Raw genomic sequence first — 26,400 nt, 5'->3', positions numbered from 1 at the left:
AAGGTGGCACTTCAAAGCATCTAGACGGTATAAGACCTGAACCCTCTTTTCTGAGTGCTAAAATCTGACATGAGCATGTACGCACTGTTGAGACTTGCTCTGTCCGATTGAACTGTTCCAAGAATCACCTATTTATGGTAGTGCTTGACGAACAGGGTAGAAATGGTAAACCTTTTCATTTGCAGATGATGAAAGCCATGAACAAATCCAACGAGCATGTTCTAGCAGGGGGAGCGTGCTTCAATGAGAAAGCAGACTCACATCTGGTGTGTGTTCAGAATGACGACGGGAATTACCAGACGCAGGCCATCAGCATCCATAATCAGCCGAGGAAGGGTGAGAATGGGGGTTCACGAGGAGGCCGTTCCCTCCCGGCGCTCTGCATGACTTCTTTGCCGTTTGTGTTACTGTTCCAGCGTGTGGCTTTGTGAATTGGTCAGAACTGGGTTTGTCTGCATTTCACTGAGTTTCTGTTAGACATTCGGAGAAAGTAATTCTGACTGCTGGCATTACTGAATGAGCAGCTTTATGAGTTAGACGCGGAACACAAGGAATAGTAATACATTGCTCTATCATCTGTCCTTTACCCCCTTGGTGTTTTATTCCCCTTGCAGAATCCATGATCCCAGATGTCAGAGGGCACACTGTGGTTTGCATCCTGCGTACAATCCGCATCACACTTCTAGGTCAATGGTGTTGTTCTGAATTTGTCTGAGTCTGTTTGATCTATGAAGTTCTAGCAACTTCATAGATCAAACAGACACAAAATAAAGCACATAACAGCTTGCTCCCTTGTAAATATGGTAATACTGCTTGCACAATACAGCTCAGGATTTGCAGTGCTCTAGAGGTCACAGTGCTGTAACTGGCTTAGGCAACATCTCTACATGAATAATGAGAGCTGTCTTTGGCATTATTGGAGACTACAGGTGAGGCTGTGGTTGCCTGTGCTTGACCCATACTATGTGAGAGGAGGAAGATTATATTTAGTATGAGAGAAAGGTAAATGGGAATAACCAACAACAGCAGCATTTTAATAATGCATCTTCAAGAAACACCTCGTGTTCACCTCGACCATCACATTTCCAGGCTTTATTTTTGTTAGATTAGGCTGAAAGGCTGCAGCAGCAGTGTGCTGAGAATTTAAATGTTGTGGCTTTGGGGAAAATTTCTGGCAAAGACATTTATACTGTCTCCAAATGAGAACAAGCAAGACAGAGGCCAACTTTCACATTTTGCAAATATCTCTAGTCATTCCAGTGAGTATACTGGCATGGGATGTCACTCAGGACTGATGGTCTTATCTGACTTCTGTTCATTTTACATATGGGACAAGAAGAGGGATTTCCAGCAGGAATTTCATGATGCTTAGTGGTCATTTAAGAGAATTTTACTGTAAATCAGGTGGCTTTGAGCTATGGCCTTGCCAGTGGGTTGGTGTTACAGCGTGATCCATAAACAGCTCGCTCACAATCTTTACCAGCTGTGTGGTCACAGAAGGTAATTATGTACTTGGTTACCCTAAATCAGTAGTCCTGAAACTTAAAGGTGTGTATGGAGAGAGGGAGAGTGATGAAATACGAGCATTCGTTAAGGTTGACAAAAACTGTTGTCCAGTTTGGAAAATAACTGGGTGATTTGCCCTTCCATATCCAAGCCTGTGATATGCGTTGAAGTCACCGTAATTCTAAGCAGCATTTGTCCTGATTTAGATTAATCACCTCTCTGGATGATAGAGCTGTGATACCTGATTCTTGTGTAAGGCATGGTTTTGACGAAAGCCTCACTAAATCACTCCTGTTGTTGTTGTTGCAGTGACTGGTGCCAGCTTCTTTGTGTTCAGTGGAGCTTTAAAATCCTCTTCAGGCTACCTTGCCAAATCCAGTATAGTAGAAGGTAAGAACTGAACTGCTTGCTTAAAACACACTGCTTCCCTCTTAACACGGCTCAGCTCTGTAGTTACCAGGGCTCTGCTGTTATGCCTTGGGCATTTGAATCACGCTGCTGCTTCAGCTTTATCCTACTTTTTAGCCAAAAAACTCCATTTCCTTTAATGAGGAGGAACTTGTCCAGATGCTGTAGAACAGGGACACAAGAAAATGAGGGCAAGATATGAAATACCTGGCTTGTGAGCCTGTCATCAGTTCACTGGTTTGGGTTGAATGAGGAAATTGTGAGCCTAAGAAATACGGAATGTGTAATCCACCGCCAGGAGAGGAAGCCCTGCTAAACTTACTCTGTTCCCAAATAGCTCTGCATTATGCAAGATTACGAACGTGCATTGTTTAGCTGCTTGTATGTGGGCAGACGGGAACACGAGCCGTTGAGATTGTTGAGCTGGTACCTCTCTGATTTGGTTTGTTCTTCTTTTACTAGTTGTCGTATCACAGAAATAAATGCCGACTGCGTACACTGGATTGAAAGCCGTTATTGCTTGTTAGCTGAGCTACAGAACGTTGTAGTCTAACCTCACCGCAGATGTGACAGTGCAGACAGCAGTGCTTTAAGTGTGCTCCTTACAGTCTGTGAGTGAGGTATGCAAGAAGCCCATGCGGGCGGTCAGTTAGCACAGCTCCACTGACGAGCAGGAACTCCTTAAGCTGTGCCGAGAGCTTGCAGCTGTGTGAGCGTGCAGTCCATGGGTGAGTGGTCACCCAGGGATGAAAAGCAGCCGTCTCACTGTAAGTCAGTATATGTAGGTCATTACACCATTTTCTGGGTCTTAATTGGTGGTTTAGTGCAAGACAGAGGTAGAGGTGGATTCAGGCAAGGAGTCTGTACATTGGGGAAGTGTGTCATTCCTGTTATTTCTGCAGTAATTTAGACTGATCCAGTCCAAATTCTGTATCTTTTGCCACTGTCAGGCAAGCATTGACTTCCCAAAAACTCTGTCACTGCTGGAGTGCTGCTTCCAGCGCCCACAGAGGCGATAGCTGAACGGAGGGGGGATCACACGGGGTTTCCGAGGGTTGCCTAGAGCAGGTGTCAAGTTTTGAGGCAAACTACTGTGGCCATTGCCACAGCTGACTTTACCTGGTAGGTGGACTTCACATTATCCCTGTGTTTTCCCTAGTCAAGGCTCATTAATGCTATGTTTTAGGAATCTGAGAGTTCAGAAATGGTCTTATGTAGCGCTGCTGCCTATGACTCTTAAAATAGATGTTTAACCTTTCTGTTGCAAAAAAAAGGAAGGATGTTTATTTCTTTTTTTATATAGGCTCTGTTCAGTGTGGCTTATCTTGGCTTATGAGGATTTCTTGGTTCCGTAGATGGAGTAATGGTCCAGATAACTGCTGAGAGCATGGACTCTTTGAGGCAGGCCTTGAGAGAGATGAAAGACTTCACCATCACTTGTGGCAAAGTAGATGCTGAAGATCCTCAGGAACACGTCCATATTCAGTGGGTAGAAGATGATAAAAACTTTAGTAAGGGGTAAGTAGAGGAGCAATCGCTTGACCTTGAATGGTGACCGACAGACTGTATTTGTTAAAAATTTTAATTGATCTTACAAGGTGCATGAGTTTTCAAATCAATAGGAATTACAAGTCTGTGCCTCTAATTTGAGTGATAAGATGCAATTAAATGTAATGAAAATGGAATCGAGGTACCAGAACTTTGGGGCATCAATTTAGAAAGTTGTCAATGCTATGGATTTTTTTGCCATTGCTAATATCCAGTTATTGGAAACCACTAATCTGTCTCCAACACTCCGTGCTGAACCCTGCGTATTGTGGTCACTTTGCTCTCTTGGTGCTTAGTTTGCATTAAATAGTGCTGGAAATAAAATTGCTGAACATCAACAATATATCTGGACTCTTGATAGTTAAGCCAAAAGAAAGGTGCATATGGCAGCTTAGGTATTTATGGCAGTGAAGTGCTGTTGTGATGGGTACAATGTTCAAGAACTCAGCATCTAGACGGAAGGGTATTTCTGTAGTTTCAGGCTTTCCAGGTCAGTCTTGGGTTCTGTAATTAAATTCTGGGCTGTGTAAGTAGTGTTTCAGGTATTGCTGGCCTACGCTGTGGTTACAACTGAATAAAAATCAAATCGGTAGGAACACCTCATTGCTGTATTAGCACCTTATGAGATCTCAGCTCTGGTGCAAAGCTTTGTTGAAAACCTTTGGGAAGGTCCTTCCTGCACCTGGTTTGTGCTTATTGACCAGGGCGGGTGTCAGGGGTAGGAGCGGCAGGGGACAGCAGGGAGCATGCTGCCTCTCGGCTCTTCCCTCCTGCGCAGCCCTGTAGGAGCCCTGCAGAAAGGCTGCTCGCTATGGAGCTCCAGGCCTAGCACCATCACCACAATTAGCAGCTGCATTCAAGACCACGGGTTTTGGCACCCTGAGAGAAGCCTTTGGGTTCCCTTCTGAGGCTAATTTTTGTCTATGCCCCATTGAGCTGATGTGGTAAATCGCTGTGTAGTAGCAGTTCAAATTGCAGAACACTCAGTTATGAAAAAACCTGCAGTGAGGCAGTTGGAGGATTCAGGTGTAGCAGAGGAGCTGCCCTTTGGTCCCGATGTAGTCCTCTCTTGCAGCGGTCTCTGTTCAGCTCATGTCTTCTGCTAAGTCGGAACTTACCCTTTTCCCTCCCTTTTACAGTGTTGTAAGCCCGATTGATGGCAAATCAATGGAGTCTATAACAAGTGTGAAGATATTTCATGGCTCAGAGTACAAGGCAAACGGAAAGGTCATTCGGTGGACAGAGGTAAGTCAGTCAAATGGAGCTGCCTGTAAACCAACATCTGGCAGCCTAGTCTTCTTTCGACCTCACTCGCCCTACTCACCAAAATTAAAGCAGCAAATTCTTCAGAACAAACCTGTACTACCTTTCCTACCTGCAACGAAAGATGCAGCGTGGCATCGTGCAGAATAATGCATCCTATCACTGACGCGCAGCTCAGGCTGCTGCCACAGCCGGCCTCTGCAGCCTACTCTGCATTGGCCACCTCTTCTCGCATATGGTTGTTGAACATGGGGGGACCCAGAAAAATACTTGCTTACTGTGTTACCCAAGTTAACAGTTGGTTTCATCTGCATTTGTGTTGAAAACTACCTTTTTAATGGAGACAAATCTTAGTAATTATTTTAAAAAAATGTTACTTTGAGCCACCTTCTCTAAAATGTTGCAAGTTAAAATGTAAGTGCTGTGGCATAAATCACTTGCAGAAACTGCTTGCGTAGCTGATGTTACCTGTGACTCTGCCAGCACACCCGTGTGCCCAGGAGGAACCAAGTTAATCACTCTGTAGCTTGCCACCTTAGTATCCTTTTTTCCCAGCTCAGTTGAGCTCAACAGAGTCAAGTTTAGTGACAACAATAGTACAAATCTTCAGGCTGGGATGGCTTCTACTAAAAATGTGCATTGTCTGAAATTAACATCTGTTTAAAAGCAGGTTTTTATTAAAAACTATGTGCAATACATAGTGAATTTCCATAATGAGGCTTTTGACCAGAACTGAAAGGTTTTTGAGAACACGACTATTTAAGTCTTTCTTTTGAAGTTTTTTTATTTTTTTTCCCCCCTAAGGTGGCTTGTCTTCAGGGTCTTTTGCTGGGCTTCCCTGAGCAGCTCTTCTTTAAGTCTTCATTTGTAAAAAAGTTTAAATGGCATCTCAGTAACCTTATTTTCTAGAAAAGCCAAATGTTGCCTTGTGTTAACTCTTTCCTTCAGGTGTTTTTCCTGGAAAATGATGAGCAACATAATGGTCTGAGTGACCCAGCCGACCACAGCAGATTGACTGAAAATGTGGCAAAGGCTTTCTGTTTAGCTCTCTGTCCTCATCTTAAATTGTTGAAAGAAGATGGAATGACTAAGCTAGGTCTGCGTGTTACGCTTGACTCGGATCAAGTAAGTCTTGGTTTAACTGGGGGGGTGGTTCCCTTGCTCGCTCCCCAAAAAGGGAATACAACATTCAGCCATTCCCTTGGTTAAAGAAGTCCCAACATCAGATGCTAATCTAGTGGTGCTGACTGTTGTTTGGTGTTTTGGGCCATCTGTTAAATGGGAAAGCTAGTGCCTAGCCTGAATTAACACCAGGCTTGACCCCCATATGCCACTAGCAGCACCTGCTCTGTAGTCAGAGACCTGCGAACAGCCCTGCCACGTGCTCAGGGGAGACTCTCAATTGGCCTTTTCACCAGAAGTTAAAGACGGGAGTGTATTAAATGTATTCTTGGGTGAGCATACAACATTGTTGACAAGCATGGCTGTTCTTAAAAGATCACACTGCATATGAGGCAGAGAAACAGATGGAAGGTCCCCTCGAGAGTGCTCTACAGCAAGAGCTACAAGCAGAGATAAGGGTCTCCTGGCAAGACAGCTGGCCTTGCCTTGGAATGGACGTGTTCTTAGTAGCAACCAGCTTTTAAATACTGCGTGGCTTAATCTGATAATGCAGGCTGCGGTTCCTGCTCATCTGCAGTAGAAAAAAAGAGGCTACTTTTGTCTAGGCAGCCACTAGAAACAGAGAACAACAAAAACAAGTGGAAAAGCCACTTTAGTGCCTCTACATCCTGTTCAAGTGCCCGACTTCCCCCGGCAGAGACCACAGCACCTCACACAGCTCATCCTCCTGCACAGCACTTCCCTTTTGCTGCCCACTGAATCACAGCCTTGTGTCCTATTCTCTGTAAAACCCACTCTTACTTTGTATTTTTTAGGTTGGTTATCAAGCTGGGAGTAATGGACAGCCACTGCCCTCTCAATACATGAATGACCTGGACAGTGCCTTAGTTCCAGTGATTCATGGAGGGGCGTGTCAGTTGAGTGAGGGGCCAGTCATAATGGAGCTCATCTTTTATATTCTGGAAAACATCTCATAAGAGGACTTCATTTTCTGTTCAGACCTGTTCCAGCAGCAGTTGTATCTGAATCATTTGCACTTTAAAACTGGAAAATTAAGCTTTTGTTAACACTATTGGGGGGGGGGGGGAGGGCGGGACCGTTGTTCCATAATTCTAAATCTTCTATGCATTGTCAACAAACAGAGGATCAGGGCAGCTTCTATACTACAACATGGCTATGCTATCCTTGCAGCTAATACACTTCTGTTACTGTTTAGAAAAATGCTCATGTTTAAAGACTTACAGTCATGTACTTTAAATGCTCAAACGGGTGCAAAGATCACTGGGGCGTAAATAAAAAGTGAAACTCCAATCTTGTACTGTTTGTAGATGGACACGCAAGAAACAACAATCAAGACCTCCATTCTGACCTCATCATAATGCCGTTTGTGGTTATTCTGTAGACATTAAAAAGTAACGTTTAAATTATTTTGACCAGATCATTGGTTGAAATACGTTTGGAGTAGCCCTTGAGAGATATGGAAAGTTTACCTAGCCATAACTACATTTGTATATGTGTCCAAATGAGCAGAAGGGCAGGCATCTCTCTGAAAGCGGTATTATGTAAACTGCAGTTTTGTGTGTGTGATAGGCTAGTTTACTTTTTTCCTCTATTTACTATAAAAACCCGTCACCCCCGCAGATTTCTATAATCTCCTAGAACAACTCTGCTATTCTGTTCTTTGTTTACAAATCTGTATGAAGCAGAGGAACTATTAGCCCTAAAGTGCAGTTATATCTCATTCCTCTTCCCCAGTAGGTCCTGCTTTTTTAAAGAGAAGTAACACCCAGGGCAGCTTTAAGTCTCCTCCTTGCTGTATGCTGTAGTGTAACGCTAGTGTCACGTAATACAAGACAGCTTGCACTTCATATTAGCAGCACCATGTAAAAGCTTACCTGTGATAAAAGTATAGAGTGGCTGTTTTTGCATGTTCTGCTGAAAAAGGCTTTCTGGTCAGCTCTGAACACTTGCACTTGGCCCAGTGCTCTTGGTCTCGCCTGAGAGGGCTTTAGTAAGGAAAGCAGCTGCTCACATCTGCCACGACATTGTGAAGCTGGGACTGAGAATCAGCCAGAGGAAAGGTGGTTCCACATTCTTACTGTCTCCATGGAAAGCTGCTAACCAGCAGTGGACAGAGCTGAAAGCAGGAGAAGGGGTTTGGTTTCTTTAGCCATAGCCATGCAAAGCGGTTGGTTTGAGTCCCTCCCAGGAAGGCGGGTGAAGGTTTCTCCTCCTGTCTATACAGAAAATTAATTTGAGAAGAGAGGGGCTAATTTACGGTGAATACAGCATCTCGGACATTGCATCGTCCCTGCTCGCAGTCAGTTCTGGTGGATGCAGCGGGGGTAATTTTGTTTTTGCTGTATGTGAGTAACACAGGCGTCCTTTCAAATATAAAGGGGAGTGCAAGGCTACTGTGAGACTGATGCTATATTTTTTAAACAAATACACAGCATTAGCTGGGCAAAGGAAAAGGTAACTGTACAGGTAGCAATGTATTTTATGTAAAGACAGCACAGTATATGTACAGAGCGCTTTTGTGAATAAATGGCTACTGCTTTTTTAAAAAAAAAGCAAAGTTTGACAAATCCAATATTGCAAATTACAGCTGTCACCACCCAACACCTGGAGAAGGCAAGCCAGAGGACTGGGGTCCAACTCCAGAAATAAAAGCTGCCCAGCAAGAGGTAGCACACTACTACGCTTGAAAGGGCGTTACATCAAGGTGAAACCTTACCTCTGGCATTTGGGAGAAGGTGGCTGGCTTAATGCGGCTTAGTGTTTCATGATGGACAAACCTTAAGCTATTACACGATCACTAGCCTTCCTATGTATTTGTGCAGCGAAGCAGGACTAGGGGTACTTTCAGACTCCCCTCTGCACGCTGTTTTTGCACACTTTGGGACACAGCGCAGCACTACCTGGTGTAGGCAAGATTCAGTATCTGGAAGAGCGTTCCATCAACTAATAATCTTCCTTCTAGAGCCTGCACTCCAGCTTTGCCACAGCAGCGGCTTTCCAGTTACTTCAGTTGCATTGTTATGCTTAATAATGCAGTAAAAGAGGTGAAAAATCTTTATCTTCTCTTCGTTTGCCCCAAAAGTCTTTTAGGTTTGGATTATGTTTGTGCAAAACACTATCAACTGGTGACTGACATGTTTGCTTCAACCATAGCCTTTTAAATGACCTTAATTACCATGTTGTTAAGAAATGAGTACTTGTTTTAGAAAAAAAATTGTACTTTTAAAATTCAGTTAGTTAACACTGCAAAAAACTGCATATTATATTTTTATTTTCAACATGTAGTTTTGTATATTAAATTTATTGAAATTAAAAACTAAACACTGTATTGTCTTCATCTGCTCAGGAAGACAGAGGCAGCACTGCCCTACTTGTCTGGACTCCTTTCTGTCTACAAACTTGCCCTACCTAAAGAGCTGGTGCAGGAGCGCTCCGACTCCCCAGTGCAGGCACATCCTCTCCTCCGAGATCAGTCGCTTCTGTTAGCTCACAGAGATTTAAAAACACAAACACATTTGGTACCATTTTTTGTATGCGCTGATCAAAAGCATTCCTGAAAATAGTCATAATCCAGTTACCTACATGATAAAGTGTGGCTATTTTCCCCATCACCTGGAAGAACTGTAAAAGCCTATTTTTGTAAAAATACAAGGAACATTTGGGAAGCAGCAGTCTAGTGTACTTTTTTTTTTCTCCTTTTTAAAATTAAAAAAAAAAAAAAGAAAAAGGATGAAGGCACAGTACCTGGGCTGCACTGAACAAGCAGCGCAGCGTGCAGCAAGCATGGCAGACAACTGGTAGCCAGAACAAAAATGTCGATCTGTAAACACCTGCTGCTAAGAAGTCTTGCATTCTTTTCTTCTGAAAGACAACATCCCATTGAACTTCATGTTGCAATGGCATGCACAGAGGAGGGACGCACCGCCGCTAGATTGCTGCTGAGCGCTCTCTCCTCTATTTTAGGAAACAAAAAAAAAGAAACCCCAAATAGGCCTTGATATGAGAGAACAGAAAAAGCAGGAGCAGACTGTTCACTGTACCACGCTGGCTGCTTGTACGCTTGAAAAAATGAATTCTAGTAAAGGTCTTACCTGTGACTTGACTGAAAAGTTTTTGCACTGCCTCAGGGAATCTTTAAGGGGCTAAACTTCTCACACACCACTATGCATAGTTAATGTAACATTCATCCTGGTGCTACATTAGTAGTCCCGCATTAAGGCAATTCTGTCTATTTTGTGTAGACTAGTAACAATCCCCTGCAGCAGCAAATTTCCAGAGCCTTACACTTGCCTTAAAGTTATTAATAAGCATTATGGCTGTTATCAAAATAGACATTAGGTTCAGTAGTGCATTCATTTAACATCTTTGGTGCTTGCAGCTAGCAGCATCTTTCTACATACGTTCATCCCACATCTTTTAACATTCCAATGGATCTGCGAAAAAAACAAACAAACAACAAAATTTCTTGATGCAGTACTTAACAGATGTTCACAATTCAAGGTCACATTATATGTAAAATGCTGACAATGAATTACCTGGATGGTCAACTAGAAAAATCAATGGAGCAAAATTATTAAGCTCTAGTGATTGAAAATGCTTAGGTGTCCAGTCACGGCACAAGGCCAAGTTGTTACTGCAGATACGGCCACCAAGCTGTCCCTCACAGCCTAACTGTGAAGCTCTCGGGCAGCTCACGGACCTCCTTGGCCGTGAGGAAGAAATCACTAGACAGTCCCCTTACTGCTACGAGTGCAGACTCATGTATTGAAACAAGACCCCTCAATTTGTAGAATCTAACACAATTTGGAAGCAAAGGTGTGGCAAACAGGTGATGTCGCTGTGAACCTTAACTGCCATTTATAAAAGCAATGCAAAACAATATGCTAAGGAAGAGGGAGCACAGAGACTTCAGGAGCTCAAGCGAAGGAAGAAACTGTATTAGAAACTGTATTTATACATCATCTGCTTTCCATGAGAAAAGGTGAGGTTTGTTCCGTGCAAAGTCGTGGTCCAAGTGGAGGACTCTACGTGCTATCACAGTACTACAAATACCTGCCCAGAAGCGATCAACATGGTCATACCCCTGCCAGTAACGCCCTACGACTGCGGGCAATTTGCACACGCACGGAAGGGAGAACTGACTGTCCCTAGCGAGTCAATGTCCTCTCTGTGGTTTTAGAATCATAGAATCATTAAGGTTGGAAAAGACCTCTAAGATCATCGAGTCCAACCGTCAACCCAACACCACCGTGCCCACTAAACCATGTCCCTAAGGGCCTCATCTACACGTCTTTTAAATACCTCCAGGGCTGGTGACTCCACCACTTCCCTGGGCAGCCTGTTCCAAGGCCTGACCACTCTTTCAGTAAAGAAATTTCTCCTAATGTCCAATTTAAACCTCCCTTGGCGCAACTTGAGGCCATTTCCTCTCGTCCTAGAACATAAGCTGCAGGAGAAGCGAGGACCTATGTTTCAGGATATCAGTGACTGTGTCCAACTAGTCTGAATTTCTTTCAAGTATCAGACACATACATAAAAGTAGGCTGAATTAGAGACTCCACAGGCAGATGGACTTCTGGTACTTAGCTTTCAGTAACTTTATGCAGAAAATCACTTTAAAAAAAGACACCAGAATTTTTGGTATTTATTTGCTTTTGGTTTTTTTTTGTTTTTGTTTTGTTTTGTTTAAGAAGGGAGAATTTGTGATACCTAAAAAGCAGAGTATGAGAAAGGAAGACAAGCTCCAAAACCAAGCAGTTTCCGTAGGAGCTGGCAGGAAGGGGAAGCCTATCTCTTTTTCGTCCTCCTAATATACAGCCACTTTGGCAGCACACAGCTCCTCTGCTGTACTTGATATGAGCACAGTGGGCACCAGACAGTTCTTCAGGTAGCCTGTATTCAACTGTACAGTTTCTCCCTGCCCAGAAGTCTCAAGTATCCAGAAGAAAGCCCATCTCCAATAGTTCCCCTTTCAGATGACGTCAAGCAGACTTTCATGGGACAAACGAATGCCCTTCTCTACCTTGTGGTAGGGGAAGAAGGGTCCTTGCTAACTCTGAAAGGTTTTTTGCTAACTGTAAGGATGGACGGAAAGCACCCTCCCTCCTGGAAAGGACTTGTCAATCTTATTTTCTAAATATTATTCCAAATAAAGGTGATGCTAGAAGCTCTGCCTGTATTTCAAGTGATTGTGAAATAGCATCTTGGATATGCAAACTAATCAGATTCTGTAACCTCATTTCTGAAATTATGTCAACTCACCACTACGAATATAAAGATGAATGGTATCAAAGCCAGAGCCACGTAATTAGGTCAATGTCAACAAAAGACATTATTCAAGCAGAGTTTATCTGTAGCCCTGTCAAGTTCTGGCCAGACCATCTTTAGACGCAATGTTCATACCTCAGGTAGAACTAGTGTTCAAGGACCAGCCAATTTTCTGTAATTGTCTGAAGATCTTGACCACTGAGGGGCTCCCTGAGTCTCACTTTTACCTCCAGTTTCCCTCCAGTGGGTTTTCTGCCATCAAAAATCTGAAAGAACCACAAAAAGAAGAGCAGTTAGTGCACATACGAATGATAATGTCAAATATAGTGCCTCAGGCAACCGTTGACTTTATTTCCCCATGACTAAAAGGTGACAGAGATCACCTGCAGATGACCTGCGTGCTTCCCCGGATTCACAATTCGGCAGGGCAGGTTCCCCACACAACCCGTGCCAGGCAGCTGCGCCAACGGCTGCACTACCTCTGCCTGCCGCGCACCAAACCCCCGAAGTACAAACGGACTCCACGGACAGCTCAGAGGATGCTAAGGGCAGCGGTGTCCTGAGCATGTCTGTGATGCAGCCCAAGGGATTATTTTTTTTAAGGTTCCACTTAGTGGGCTCCTACTGGATCTTACGGCAGCTCTCTATCCACTCTGTCAGTCTTCACTTAACCCTTTGATCTGCTAGCTACCAACACAAATATTTTTGGGAATCACCTGCATTTCTGGTCCTGACAAAGAAAACTATCTTGATACAGAAATTTGTGGAAGAGAGTCCCCAAGAAGTTCCCAGTACCCGAATGGTTGGTCATAGCTAAGACAAGCTCCAAGAGATGATAAAACAAAAAACAGCCCATTGTTTATCAAACTCATCCAATACAAAACTGTCACCTGTATACAGATACATTCATGCAATGCGAACATTCATTTTCCCTTTCGTTCAAATACTACTTACTAGAAGAACACACCTCACCCAGAAAACATACCTCGATGATCTCTCTAATTTCACATTCTGATTCCAGCTTTTCCAGTTTCAAGTGTGCTGCCCCCACCTGCTTGTCACTTCTGAAAAAGGACCTGTTTCAAAGAAATCTTCTTTAATTGAACGGGTAAGGTTTTTCAGAACATTAAAGAGAAAGCAAGCTAAGAGGTCATCACTATTTGCACCATCACCGCACCCAGGAGTGCTAGTCCAGACATGCTACTAGAACCCTACAAACCAGGGTGCAAGGGGCAAACCCTTAGTGAACTAGACTACAAGGACAAGATACAGAAGTACTCATCTTTTAATTATTCTCTTGCAACCAAATTGCAAGATGAGGACAGTAGTGAAGAAAACCAATCAACTAAACTGGCACTTGGAATGGCAGCAGCTTTCGTCCCTGCACAGGGCAACAGGGAAGAATGGCCTAACAGCCAGGACAGACAGCAGTCTTCTGCAACAGGCTGTTCAATAGAACAGACTGAAAAACTACCCAAGGAAGTTGCATCTCTCATCAAAACAAACATTTCACAGGCACATGCTGGTTTTGGCAAACTACTTACTAGGAAAAAGTCACGTGAATCATTCTGTTTCATTTTGATAAATCAAACCACTCAATTTCAACAAGTAAGAACATTTCATTTCAGCTATTGTTTTGATTCACCTTCATACTGGTAGTTCTAACAGTAAAGAACTATCATTTGAGAATTTCTAGTCTGCTGAAATTAAACACAGAGCATTTTTAGCCTGGAAAGAAAACAATCAACTCTTCTCTGCCACAGTCACTTCTGTTTAACAGTTTTATCAGCAAGAGATCCATCTTTACCTTAACAGAGACAGGTGGTGCAATCCTTATCAAGACAAACTCCTCCAAAAGGCAACAGCTAAGACTAAACCACCCGAATTCCACAGAAGTGTTCAGCTCAAAGCACTGGATTTTTTGCGTGCATCCAAGCATTTCCCTGAATTGGTCTCCAAAAGGTTTGATAAACAGCTAAAATCTAGAGATTCTGGAGGTAGGAAAGCCAACCAGCCGTGCCTGTCATGTTTTAGACAGGAAATCTGCCAAGAATTCAGAAGCTTCCTTTTTTATGCCATTCTATTTAGGAAAAAAACAAGCAAGCAAACCAACCAACAAATAAACAAAACCAAACCAACCCCAAAACATCCACCGTTCTTCCTATTATCATTAAGATATTATCAAGAAAGACTTGACATATGCAATGAGAACTCTGAAGATTATTATATGGAGCCTCATGATCATGTCATCTGTGGCAACAGTAACCAGTATATTAATACACAGACCTGACGCTGCCATCAGTGCCTACAATTTCCAAGTGAACATCTGTGAACCCAATTGTCTAAAATCTCTGACTGGAAAAGGAGTAAGGTCGTTTCCTCACATCTACCGCCTCAATGATTGCTTCATTCAGATATTCTCCAAGCAGCTCATAATCAACCACAGCATAAGAAACCTGTCATCCAGACTTTAACCTCACTTTCTGGCTTGCACGTTCGGAAATAGCGTCAGGAATGCTATGGCTCATACAGCACCGAAGTCTCTACAGAGTAGGAGGACAATGGTCTGGTTCTGTCAGCCCAGGCTGCAGCGAGCTCACAGCAGGGAGCTCAGACACTTCTAGATGGCATAAAGAGTGCAAGACCACTACTACTCTGAATGCGCTGGAACTGTTAGGAAGTACCTCTCTTCCAAAAACCTGTTGCTGAAGGACTTGAAAGACTCCAGCCTAGTCGTTCAGATTGCTTCTTGTCTGTCAGTTTGTCCATCTCAACACAAATTGCTGTAGTAAAGAAAAATGATGTCACAAGTACCTCAAGGGCTGATAGTGCCACCTCTAAACACGATGCCTATGAATTTTGTTGACAGAAAGCCTTCCAAAGATGAGAGACTATTCTCCAGTCAGACTACAGTAGACTCACAAAATAATTTAGAAAAGTTCAGAATTTATTAGCTTACATGGTAGAATACTTCCTTTACTTCACAAGCACCTTAAAATGAAGGAGGATTGCAGCATGTTGGACACTTTGTTCATAAATTTAAAACGAGAATCAGCAATTATTCTAGCTGAATTGTTTAAAAGCATTTTTCCATTTTATAATTCAAGAAACAATAAAGAGTGGTTCATCCCTGATCAGTTCTAGGGGGTTTGCAGTGAACAATCTGAACTTGCTCTAGGCCATGGCTTCAGAAACAGCTCTGGGGAAATCTCCTTTTATCTTCAGAAGCTTTTAGGAGATGTTTAAGGAGACACTTTTCCTTTGGAAAAAAGCATTGCTGTGTTTTTACTTGGAAGTGTTTTTTAAACTGAAGTTTAATATATATGACCTGAAACAAGTCTCCTTTGCTCACTGAGAGAAAATAATTCTTGGGAGATGGTCAAAGAGCTATCAGAGACCCTAAAACTACAACATCTACAAGCATTTCTGAAAGTATTATTCATTTATAGTCTTGAATAAAGACAGGGAGCAGTCTTTAGAAAAGAGCCTGGATCACTAAACCCTCTCCATTCTCCTGAGAAGATGGCCGGGGGAAGGTGATCAGTGGGCATTTCTTGTTTTTCTCCTTCCCTGTTGCTATTTGCCCAGGGGAACTGCTCCCCTCCTCCCAATCCAGAAACAAGCATATGTTTAACTGTTAGATTCCTGTTCCAAGAACAAAAAAAATCTCAGAACCAGAAAAGAGACCAAAAAAACCCACACAGATTTTTTCGCTTATCTTCGAAAAGGCTTCAAAGGCAAATCTGGAGCTGGCATACAACCGATGAATCACTGCAGAGTGTTTCCCAATGGGTGAACTTAAGCCTGAGCTCAGACCTTAAAAACAAGCACAGTTCCAGCTGGTAAGAGAACAGGATATGCCCCATATGTGCAATGGTATGCAAAAGATAGGGAAAAACGTTTTAAACAAATGTAAACACTTAACAGTTGTATGCAAAAGAGGCAGGATTTCTAATGATGAAATCTTGAACAACAGAGCAGTGGAGCAGTCAGGATTGACAGAGAAAGAGTAAGAAAATCAGCTTTTGCTTCAACGGAGATGCAAATGGAAGATATGGAGTAAAAACAATGGACCTTTAGCTCGCAAATTAAAACATCTACAACTTGAAAACCATCTCGGAGAACCTATGGATCGTTTCTGCATGTCCCAGTTACAGAAACAAAGAATAGCACAAAGAGTCACCAAGACAAAACCAGGTTATCTAACATCTCATCCAAGTCATGGATCACAACCAACTCGGGGATTAGTGAATATAGGCCACTCCGATTTTGAATAAATCGGTAATGAGCCTACATGTAGGATGACTTCCCTGAACGTTAGCAATTGTTAACATCCATCTTATCATCTTGATCTCTGAGATGAGGGGAGTCTGTCTCTCTCAAGATAGTCTAACAGTTTCCTAGCAGCGTTCAGTAAATATTTTAAGATCCTCAGAATGAAGATAAGTACAAAAACATAACACTAGTTCTGCCGTCATCTGCTTTACTGCTGTAATGTTTTGCTGCCACTTGTACTTCATTATTCTACAAAGTTATCCCATATGACATTTAAATCTTCTAGTCCTGATTACTAAAACCAAATTGGATAAGAATCAAAACAATTTGAGACCTTCTCAGTCTCATCAATTCCTCTTAACGCACTAATCCTCAACTGATCTGCCAGTAACGAATCAACTTCACTGCACTTCTGCCTTTTTTTCACCGCCATAGGGGAAGATACAGAGCTCAGGCACATTTTGAAAGGAGTTCTCAGACATGAAAACTAGACGACTCTTTATTGCTAGCTTAAAGATTGTGCTTCATAAATTTCAGCTACAACACTCTTTTCAACTGTTGCTAGAGAAGCAATGAGGGGGGCGCAAACTGTGGACTTACCCTTTATGAAATACTTCGAATTTAATTCCTTTGGACCGAATTGCTCGTCGGAAACCTCTGTGATTTCGGTTGATGTTCAACTTAAACAACTGGTTATATTCTGCAGTTAAGAGACAGAAAAACGAAAGCAAGCTGTGAAAGTCAAACTATGTGCAGTGCTCTATTACATGCACGTACTCAGACCTCTCTTTATCTCAGTTTGGCCCATTTGAGAAAGACACTTCACATCCGTATGAACCTCCTTCTCAGGTGGTTATCTCAGGCATTAACAAGTCAGTGTCCCTGTGCAACAGTTCATCTGTCATGCCCACTTCACAGGGACAGAAACCAAACTGCAGAAAAACCAAGTCATCCTGAGGAGGTGACAGCAAGTTACTGGAGAGCCAAAACTAGAGAATCTAGGCAATCTTTCAGCAATTAAACAGAGTATCTGTGGCTAAGAAAAAGGTACAAAATAATAAGAAGAAAGCATAGGAAGGCTGGAATGACTGGGAAGGGGTGTTTTGATAATGTAATTAATACTGTTTTAACATCAGTTTCATTAATGAGCATGACAAGAACTATGCCACAGGATACCCTTTTATCAGAAAGTCTCACAACATTGTACAACTAATGTTCTAAGACTTATCTGCTCTGCTACCCAGGAACACTCATCTCTGCTTGTCAGCCTGGGAACCCAAAACATTAAAGCTAAGTGACTGCTCAGCAAATGCAGATCAAGTTATTGGAAGACTTGGAACACAGATCTCGGTATCAGAGCTTCAGGACTTCTACTCTTAACAGAAAATATATATAAACTCAAAAAAAATAAAGATAAAGATATATATATATATGTATGTGTGTGTGCGTATCTCTTGAGATAAATTCACAACTAGTAATTTGGATACTGAATTCAAAGTTGTTTTGATACTAGATGGCTGCTTACTGCAAGAATTGAAGAAAAAAAAATAGCAATACACCAAACTCAGAGTGCAAGATGATGAATTCTAAAATGCATGATGAGTCTGATACCAGTATTCAATGGTTAGGTACAAAGAAAGTATTTTAGTTGGTTTCAAGACACATTGTCTTAAGAAAAAAAAAAAAAAAATCTATTTCTGCAATGATGCTTTGTCAGGTTTGGAAATATTAGCTGATTAGCAAAAATCATGACAGAATTGGCAATCTCACAGGACACAAAATCTGACTGAAAAAGATCTGATCCATGGAGATATTAAAATTAATAATTTAACTTATTTAATAAAGACAATTTATTTATCTGGCCCATCTCCCAGCAGAGTTGACAGCAACAGCTGGAGCATGACTGGTAACTCCATGATTTCACTAATTCATAGCACAGTAACTACCACCAACATTGGGATGAGGGTGAAGAAATTGCCAACACAGCTGGACTTCACCTTCCAACAATCCCTTTCATAAGAAAGCAGAAAAAAGGTGGTGGTGGGCCCTCTGGCCTGATTCACAGTATGAGACTAGCCTCTACTCTCCCGTGATTCCTAAGGTACAATGTTTTTCCCTCTGTCCCAGAAAAAATACTAACCTGGAGAATTGGTATTGTTAATCTGTCTCAGAAAAAGTACTAACCTGGAGAATTGGTATTGTTAATTACAGGTGTTTTACTCTTTTGAGGTTGCTCCTATTAAGAGAGACACACATTACACAAAACCATCAGATATTGTTTCAAAATACAGAGTAGTAACCATTTTTATTACCAGCTCTTGTTTATACCTATACAAGAAACATGAGGTTTAGGGGGTTATCTGAATGATAAGAAGAGTCACAGTACATTCAAGACTAAAATATTTGGATTTCATTGTGGTAATAAATATAATACTAGATAAAGAATAAGCCAAAACATTACATTAAATATAAGAGCCACAGATAAGCTACTCAATTCAATCCAATCATCATAAAGTTACTGACTGCGGCTGTTAAACTACATGATAAACTGCGCACGTTCCACGACACAGTAATTCTGTTCCTTCTGCATTAGTTGGAATAATAAGCTACACAAGGAATTCATCACAAATCATTCAGGGAATTGCCCTGCTATTATTTTGCCTGACAATCAATCTGCCACCAAAATGAATTAACTTTTAACCTAAAGCGGAGTACAAACTAAATCTCTGGGGACTGAACAAGGACAACATGACCTCTTTATTGCAGCTACTTTGCAAAACTGATTTCAGCTATGAAGGAGAAAGGTGGTGTATTTGACTGTTGGCTAAGCAGCAGAGATTTGGCTTTTTTTTAAAAACAGAAAAATAGATTAAAAGCAACTATGCTGATTCTTACTTATTCCCCAGAAAGTTATTCAGACAGACCAATTCTGTTTTCAGCCACTCTAATGCGGGGGGACTCCTCCATTAAGGCCTCATGTAACTCAAACCTAAACACAAACCTGATCTGACCATCACCAATTTCCCACAGGTAATTTAATTTATTTTAGTGGAATTGCTGCAAAATTTATTAGGAGGTAAAAATCTAGGCTCTGCACTCTCACAGGGCTAAGTATTAGTCCTGTAAGAGCAAAGACTGGTTTTGCTCTACAGAGAAAGCAGCAGAAGCCGCAGCACTTCTACTGATAGCAAGACTAGACAGCTCTCCTTAGAAGCCCTTTTAGCTCAAAGGTTTCAGTATTTTTCAGACCAGAGAATGCTTTTAAAGGTGAGGGGAACAGGATGACACTGGGGAGTTTCAAGGAAAGAAGTAATATATATATGTATACATATTTTTTATATACATACACATATATACATATATACATGCACATACACATAAGTACTAATTAGTAAGGTCAAGAAATGTGTATGGCCTAAGACCTTTCTCCAGATATGCACCTATATATTTGCTAATTAAATCACCAGGAGTCACGTGCATTTATCTGATGACAAAAATGAACCTTTTCAGTCCATTTCTATAACTATAAGAGATGTCCAAAAGCAATGCTTTTAAAAGCTTGTTTTCTTAAAGGAATGGGACTTAGAGGGAGATCACATCTAAGGTGGCCTCTCTCCCCTAGTAACAACTTTGCGTGCCCTTCTGTTTGGTTGAAGTTACCAGTGCGTTTGCACCGCTGGAAGAAATGAACTTCTACAAATTTTGCAAACACTGGAAACAGCCCGATTAGTGTCTTCAGGGAGAAAAGGGGGGCATGGCTTAGCACTGTGAATGCTGTTTAGCAGTAAGCTGGTGGACAGCCAGTCAGAAAACATGCAAGCCTGAAGCAGACACCACATCGCTAAGTGTAAGGTGTGGAGAACATCAAGAGAAAGGTGCAGCAAAGCTCAAATCTGCAGGAAACAGATTCAGCAGTTCTGTTTCTCAGAAAAAGTTTCTGGTTTAAAAATAAACTCAGGCAGTGTGCCTAGAAGTGTTTTCTTTTTCTAGAAGAAAACCTACACATCCTCCTTGAAGCCCTCACAAGCTAATAGTGGCAAGGGCCACAGACTAAGGAACAGAAGAGCCAGGACACACACTCACCGCACTCGGGTACTGAAATTCAAACTTCACAAATGCATCCAAATCTCTTGGTGATACACCTGAATGAGACAACAACCAGCCAATCCAAACAGCCAATACAGATATTTTCATTGCATCTGTAACGTTGAGCAGGATTTTCAAGAGCCCCTAACTGATTTTCAGTAAGGCTCATGACCTGTCTCTTGACAACTGAAAAACCCATCCATCAAACCAAAATCCATAGAAAGCTGGCATCCAAAGGAAAACATCTACTTTTCTTAATGCTGCTGTTAGTCCTGAGACAGTCTAGTGCAGCTGGTTTACAAGCTCCCAGAAACAAGGGACTAAAAGCAGTAACTGCTAGGCAGGAGCAACTCCTGTCTACTGAAGGGTCAATACACATTAAGGTGGTGCAGAGTTAAGGCAGGCACTCATGACAAAATAGGAGATAAACATGAAACTTAAACTATGACCCAGTTACGAGCGAACCCAGGACAACTGAAAGTTCTTCCCTCTGCCTAGATGGAACCCAGATTCTCTGTACTCTACTGGGGTTTTTTGTTTGGTTGGTTTTTTAAATACTGTTTAAAGGGGTTTTGCGGGCTTGAGCCTGAAACCTGGTTATTTTGTTTTAATTAGTGCTGGGCTGAAGCGGTCTTCAAGGTAGAAAAATCTCATTCCCCCTACTTTCCTTACCTACTCAGAGGAAAAAGCCCACATGCCCTTTCGAGTACCTACCTGGTGGAGATGGTAGGTTTATGCCCCTGACAATAAGAAGGTGCATTTCTGTGCTGTTGAGCTCAGAAAATATCCTGTGAAAAAATAAAGACAAAAAAGCGTATTCATCCCAGTAGCCCACCACCACCTGATCCACTGCCACATCAGGATGCCACTGGTATTTGTCAGACCTTTTTCAACAGCGCACTCCTACATAGATCATCTTCATAAATCACAAAAGAGCAAGGAAAGAGCACAAACTGAGACAAAAAAAATCTCTGAGGTATAGTAAAACATGCCACGAACAAAGCCCAAAGGCAACAAGATTGAGGGTGAAATACAGAGGAAGGAAGAGTGGCTGAAGTAGCAGAATATAAGAGATGAAGCTGGAGATATTTTGAAAACAGAAGAACCCAGAAGAGAAGTTGGAGAACAACTTCTTCGCATTTAAGTTGTTGAGAGTGTCCTTTCAGGAATGCTGAGCCTAACCCTAGATGCCACCCAAGTTTGCTGAAGCCCACAATTCCCTAAACAAGAGCTAGAAACCAGAAAACTCATTCCAGCCTGCCTGAGAATTCCCTTTGTTTTTCCACACCTTATCATTTTAAAGGTTCTTTCCTCAAAGTGATGGCTTGGAGGATCCATTCCTTGCGCTCGTGCAAGCTGTAGGATGTCCATGTCCTTTTTACAACCTTGTGCCATTTTCTCAAACCTATAGAAAAGGCAAACAAAAATCAGAAAAGCTACACACACAGAGGAACATCAAACAGAGCATTCTGCCAGATACAGGCCACAGAGTAAGCCTCAGACCAGAGGTCTGGGAGCAACTTGGAGATGCAGGCCTCACAGTTACTGACCCTTTCACATAATGAGAAGCTTACCAACCTGAACCCCCTTCATCTTTAGGGGGGTCAGGCAGACTCAAGCCTGAAATGCCTACGTTGTGGGATGATTAACAGCAGGCAGCGGGTCTTACCGAGTCGTTTCTGCTACATTTCCCAGATGCATGAATTGCTTGGAATACTGCAAACACCTCTGTCAACAGAAACAAAACCAAACAAATACAGCTGCACTCAGTGATCCTTACACACAGATTCATGACTGGCAGACAGTTTTGAGGTTGATGACAACCTAATTTAAGAAAAGCCAAGAGTTTTCCCAAGTCAACCAAAAGCATCCACCCCCCCAGTCCTTTAAGCTCAAAGCTGAGCACATTTGTTGAGCTGTTCTGCCCTATTACTTTTTAGTCACTTAATTTCTAGATATGAGGTTCACCCAAGGGCTAGTCTTAATCATTTGGGTACTATTTTCAAACTTGAGTGCTCATATTTAATAGTGACAATTTGATAGTACCAAGCCTCCAAGCATACCCTCTGACTTCAACTAGTAGAGAATCCAACTCTGAAAATCTTCCACTTTAGGACACACAAAATCAAAAGTATTTTAAAAGAAAAACAAAAGACCCCACAGAAACAATGATGGAATTATAGTATTAATAAAACCCAGAGAAATGTAAAAAAAAAAAAAAACAAACCCAAAACATTTATAAAAAAAGATAAAACGGTCACCTCATGTTGGTCCTTCAGCAATTTTATGAGCTGTGCATATACTTCATCTGCTTTCTGAGACAGTCTGACATCTTCATGGTGTATGAAGATAAAATCACCCTCATCATCTGTAGGGGGTGATGGCAGCTGCAACACAAGAACACCACATTTCAGAGCCCTTATAGGAAAAAATGAAGTAGACAAAAAGCAGTCAGAATGTATGGAAAGGTCAGTGAAGGGAGATGGGTTGTTCTTCTTCTCAAGGCAATTCCAACCCAACCACTACTTATACGACTGCCTAACAACTGCTTAAGTCATAAAACCCTGCAAAATGTCTTACAGGCCTGATCTGATTATTCAGGTCAGGAGAGCTATTACAGTGCTCTCAGTGCTAAACAGTTTGGTTTCCCCTCCTACCCAAATACCAAGAGAAACCAGGGCATCACTGTATCACATGCACCCGATCCTCATCCCAAAATGGAGTTAGGACACAGCTAACACCCTAAGCCCAGGGAACACTTCCAAGCTGCATGCTTTAGGTGTGCCATTGTAAATCAAGGAGCAAACAGTTCATGGAGACTAAATTTCCTCAAAATCTGGCACACTGGAGGAGCAGCAGAAAAAACAAACCGAAACAAAAACTAAAACAAAAATATAGGGGAATTTCAGGGCTCAAAATCCAGATTTGTCACTTGAGCAAACTAACTTAATTTTTGTCAAGAAACATTCATTAAATCATTCACTGTTTGAAGTAAGCACTGAGATGTCCAAGAATATGAAACAAAGCAGAATACTAACAGTCCTACTAACCTTGGAAATATCAACAGGTTTGCCACATTTTGCTTGCTCAATCTTTAGGTCAAAGCTCTTAGCTGTTCTGAGATACATCTTAGCCTGTTCAAGGTTATTTTCCTTCTTTGCTTTGACGGCTGCCTTCATGTATTGCTTCTTTCTGTTCTCCAGGAATTCCAGCTGTTCCCTAGCTGAAAAACAGTTGTATAAAAACCCTCACTCATCTGACACTGCCATTCCCCTGAAACAGGTTTATCATGTTCAGTTTATAGCCAGAAAAAGGTCAGTAAAAGTACAGATATCAAATAAGGACATTTCCTTACTGCACTTAATTGTTTCTTGGCCAGTTTCAATTTCAACTATCAGAAAAAAGAAACAAACTTCCTTCTACCATGGCATCCTTCATCAAAAAACCTCATAGCACTTCACAAGTGTCACAACAGTAATTACAGCATGCAGGAGACAGACTCAAGTACAGCTGATTGGTCCAAAGCAGAAGCTGAATTCAAACTTTCTGCTTGACATGTTAACTTCTAAAAGACAGTGCATATTATGAGCACCTTCTGTACTCATTTCTTCCCTCTCGCCTGATCTGTCAGAAAAAAACCCAGATGAACCAATGTGCAAGCACATTCAGACATATCACCTCTGCTTATTTGTAATTCCTTGCCATCTTAGTTTCATATTAATTCTTGTCTCCTCTTTCCTTCCTAAAACAGTAAGGACAACCACACAAGTCAGAAAAGATTGCTTTACATTGTACCAGGTCAGTGCATCCTGCCTCTTCTTATACCTCACTCAGGAAATGGTACAGCATGAGCTGATTACAGCCATTTCCAAAGATACTCATATTGTATTCACCACTGCACTCTACTTGTGATTACACAAGCTAAACAACACTTGCAAGAGGTGCCTCTCTCAGCAAATAAATATACCAATGACTCTCACACTATGTTCACTGCTGTCAGATGACGATCAGCTTATTCCCATCCTTGCAAAAGAGCCCACTGTCCTGCTGCTGTAAGTAATTTGCCCAACCAGCCAAAACCAAACTAATTAGACAAGGTAGCTAGCCCAGATTCCACTGAGACAAAACCACAGTGTGCTCTGTGAGGCTGAGACACAGAGCACAGGTATTTTCAAAGAAAATCTGTGAGAATGGACTGAGCAAAGCCATTAATCCAACTGCTCTTGGCTCCTTGACTTTCCTGAAACAGGCCTTAAATGCAACTGCTCCACTACACTCCAACACCTCCCTACACCTTGCGCTCTCCGGCAAGAAAAAGACAGTTTTTTACAGTTGATTTATCAGCTACAGGCAGCTGTAAGCTGCACTTTGTAATTCTGGGGGGAAGGAGGTAACATTTGGATCACAGAATGCACTTTGCCTGGTGAAATACAGCTTTACAATAGTGAAGTACTGACATTTTGTTGTGAAAATCATGTCAGTATGAATCTGTACAGGTTCTTGTTGCACCTGTTGGTCTTATTTTAAAATACTTGAAATACCCAGGAGAGACTACTGTAACACCAGAGACCAGGTATTATCAATTCCTTCACAGCATAAGCCTAGGGCAATTCACTCAAGAGATTAATGTGTCAGCTAAAATTGCCAAAAACAAAACTCCTGAAGATTCATAGATTTTCAGAGACAAAATGGACAACTACTATGTTTTAGTGATCTTTATAAAACAAGTCATGGAATTTTCTAGAGAGAAGAGTTATGAGCTAATCACAGTGGCATTCTGAAATGCCTTTGCACTCTGCAAAAGAGCTTGCATCAGCCAACTAGGCAGTTCTGCTTTGTCCTGAGGGAACTACCCAGGGCAGAATGGAAGAAGAAGAATGGGATTACAGTCAAGGCATGACAACAGAATCAGTGAGAGCCTGAACACTGCTGGTGTGCACCCAAATCACACCATGAAGTGGTGGCTGTCCCTTACTATCTGTACAATTAATCTTGTACAGACAACTGTTTAGTGACCTTAGCAACAGGAGGACTAGAGATTGATGAACTATTGCCTATACGCCAGTTTGAGATCCTTGGATGAAGCACTAGGCAGAAACCACTGTTTGATGTAGGAAGCTCCATTAGATCAATGAATAATTCACACTGGCAGGCCATCCACTTTAATGAGAATATATGTAGAGTTCAACTGTGAGCAGAGTTAAACATTATGAATCGATACACTTGTTACAACAAAATTAATTAAAAACCCAATCACCCTTATAATTACACATGCTGCCTATGTGAAATAAAGTTGCATGGCTGGTCTGGATCTGCCCTCCAGCAGACACATATATTGAGGCGCCTGTCAGAGGAAATCTATACCACACATTCACAGGCTCATATCTAAAATATAATGAAAAGAAGTCTTTACCAAGGTATTAAACTAAACTAGTGCAAACGACTTGCACATGGATCACTGGGAAACACGATCCCTTCACTTACCAGCTGGAGGGAGATGATCCATTGACTCTGCCTTGTCCAGGGTGGAGGGTGATGCAGCTCGTTTCACGTGCTCAGGAGGGCTCTCCTCCTCAGCTACAGCAGATGGCACTGTAATTGGCTTAACAACTTGAGTCGGCTTTCCCGGCAGCTGAGCAGGCTTCTTGGCAACTGGGGCCTGTGTCAGAGGTTCACTCTAGCATAACAAAAAGAATTTTACATTAAGTGCATAAAATCTATTCCAGAGTTGAGGACAGCATCTCAAGCATCAACAACCATGATTATCACTATATCAGCCTTCTGGTATCACTTTTGAGGGGAACATAACATTCCAGACAGCAAATTTTAACTTCTGGAGGTTTATGAGCCATGCCACACCAGTAGGTACTTGACCTACGCAAGCATCAAACCTCCACAACAGAA

General features: G+C 41.9%; 2 protein-coding genes across 6 annotated transcripts in view; one reads left to right on the top strand and one right to left on the bottom strand.

Annotated features, from left to right (window-relative positions):
• ZFYVE9 (zinc finger FYVE-type containing 9) overlaps positions 1–9,849 on the top strand; it is a 79,597-nt gene extending 69,748 nt beyond the window's left edge. For all 4 annotated transcript variants that reach the window (XM_075155768.1, XM_075155771.1, XM_075155769.1 and 1 more), the window contains 6 exons: positions 186–336; positions 1,816–1,896; positions 3,270–3,432; positions 4,602–4,707; positions 5,674–5,850; positions 6,663–9,849. In XM_075155768.1, coding sequence (XP_075011869.1) covers positions 186–336; positions 1,816–1,896; positions 3,270–3,432; positions 4,602–4,707; positions 5,674–5,850; positions 6,663–6,824 — 840 coding nt within the window. In that variant the 3' untranslated portion in view covers positions 6,825–9,849. The remainder of the gene's footprint in view (positions 1–185; positions 337–1,815; positions 1,897–3,269; positions 3,433–4,601; positions 4,708–5,673; positions 5,851–6,662) is intronic.
• CC2D1B (coiled-coil and C2 domain containing 1B) overlaps positions 9,118–26,400 on the bottom strand; it is a 36,236-nt gene continuing 18,953 nt past the window's right edge. For both annotated transcript variants that reach the window (XM_075155775.1, XM_075155776.1), the window contains 12 exons: positions 25,981–26,173; positions 23,547–23,719; positions 22,758–22,883; positions 22,166–22,224; positions 21,785–21,901; positions 21,211–21,284; positions 20,494–20,552; positions 18,595–18,646; positions 17,011–17,110; positions 13,121–13,211; positions 12,271–12,401; positions 9,118–10,301 (listed from right to left, as the gene is read on the bottom strand). In XM_075155775.1, coding sequence (XP_075011876.1) covers positions 12,282–12,401; positions 13,121–13,211; positions 17,011–17,110; positions 18,595–18,646; positions 20,494–20,552; positions 21,211–21,284; positions 21,785–21,901; positions 22,166–22,224; positions 22,758–22,883; positions 23,547–23,719; positions 25,981–26,173 — 1,164 coding nt within the window. In that variant the 3' untranslated portion in view covers positions 9,118–10,301; positions 12,271–12,281. The remainder of the gene's footprint in view (positions 10,302–12,270; positions 12,402–13,120; positions 13,212–17,010; positions 17,111–18,594; positions 18,647–20,493; positions 20,553–21,210; positions 21,285–21,784; positions 21,902–22,165; positions 22,225–22,757; positions 22,884–23,546; positions 23,720–25,980; positions 26,174–26,400) is intronic.

Source organism: Calonectris borealis, chromosome 8 (genome assembly GCF_964195595.1).
Source record: "Calonectris borealis chromosome 8, bCalBor7.hap1.2, whole genome shotgun sequence".
NCBI lineage: Eukaryota > Metazoa > Chordata > Aves > Procellariiformes > Procellariidae > Calonectris > Calonectris borealis.
Note: the sequence above shows the minus strand (reverse complement) of the source record. Positions and strands in the feature narration are given on the sequence as shown.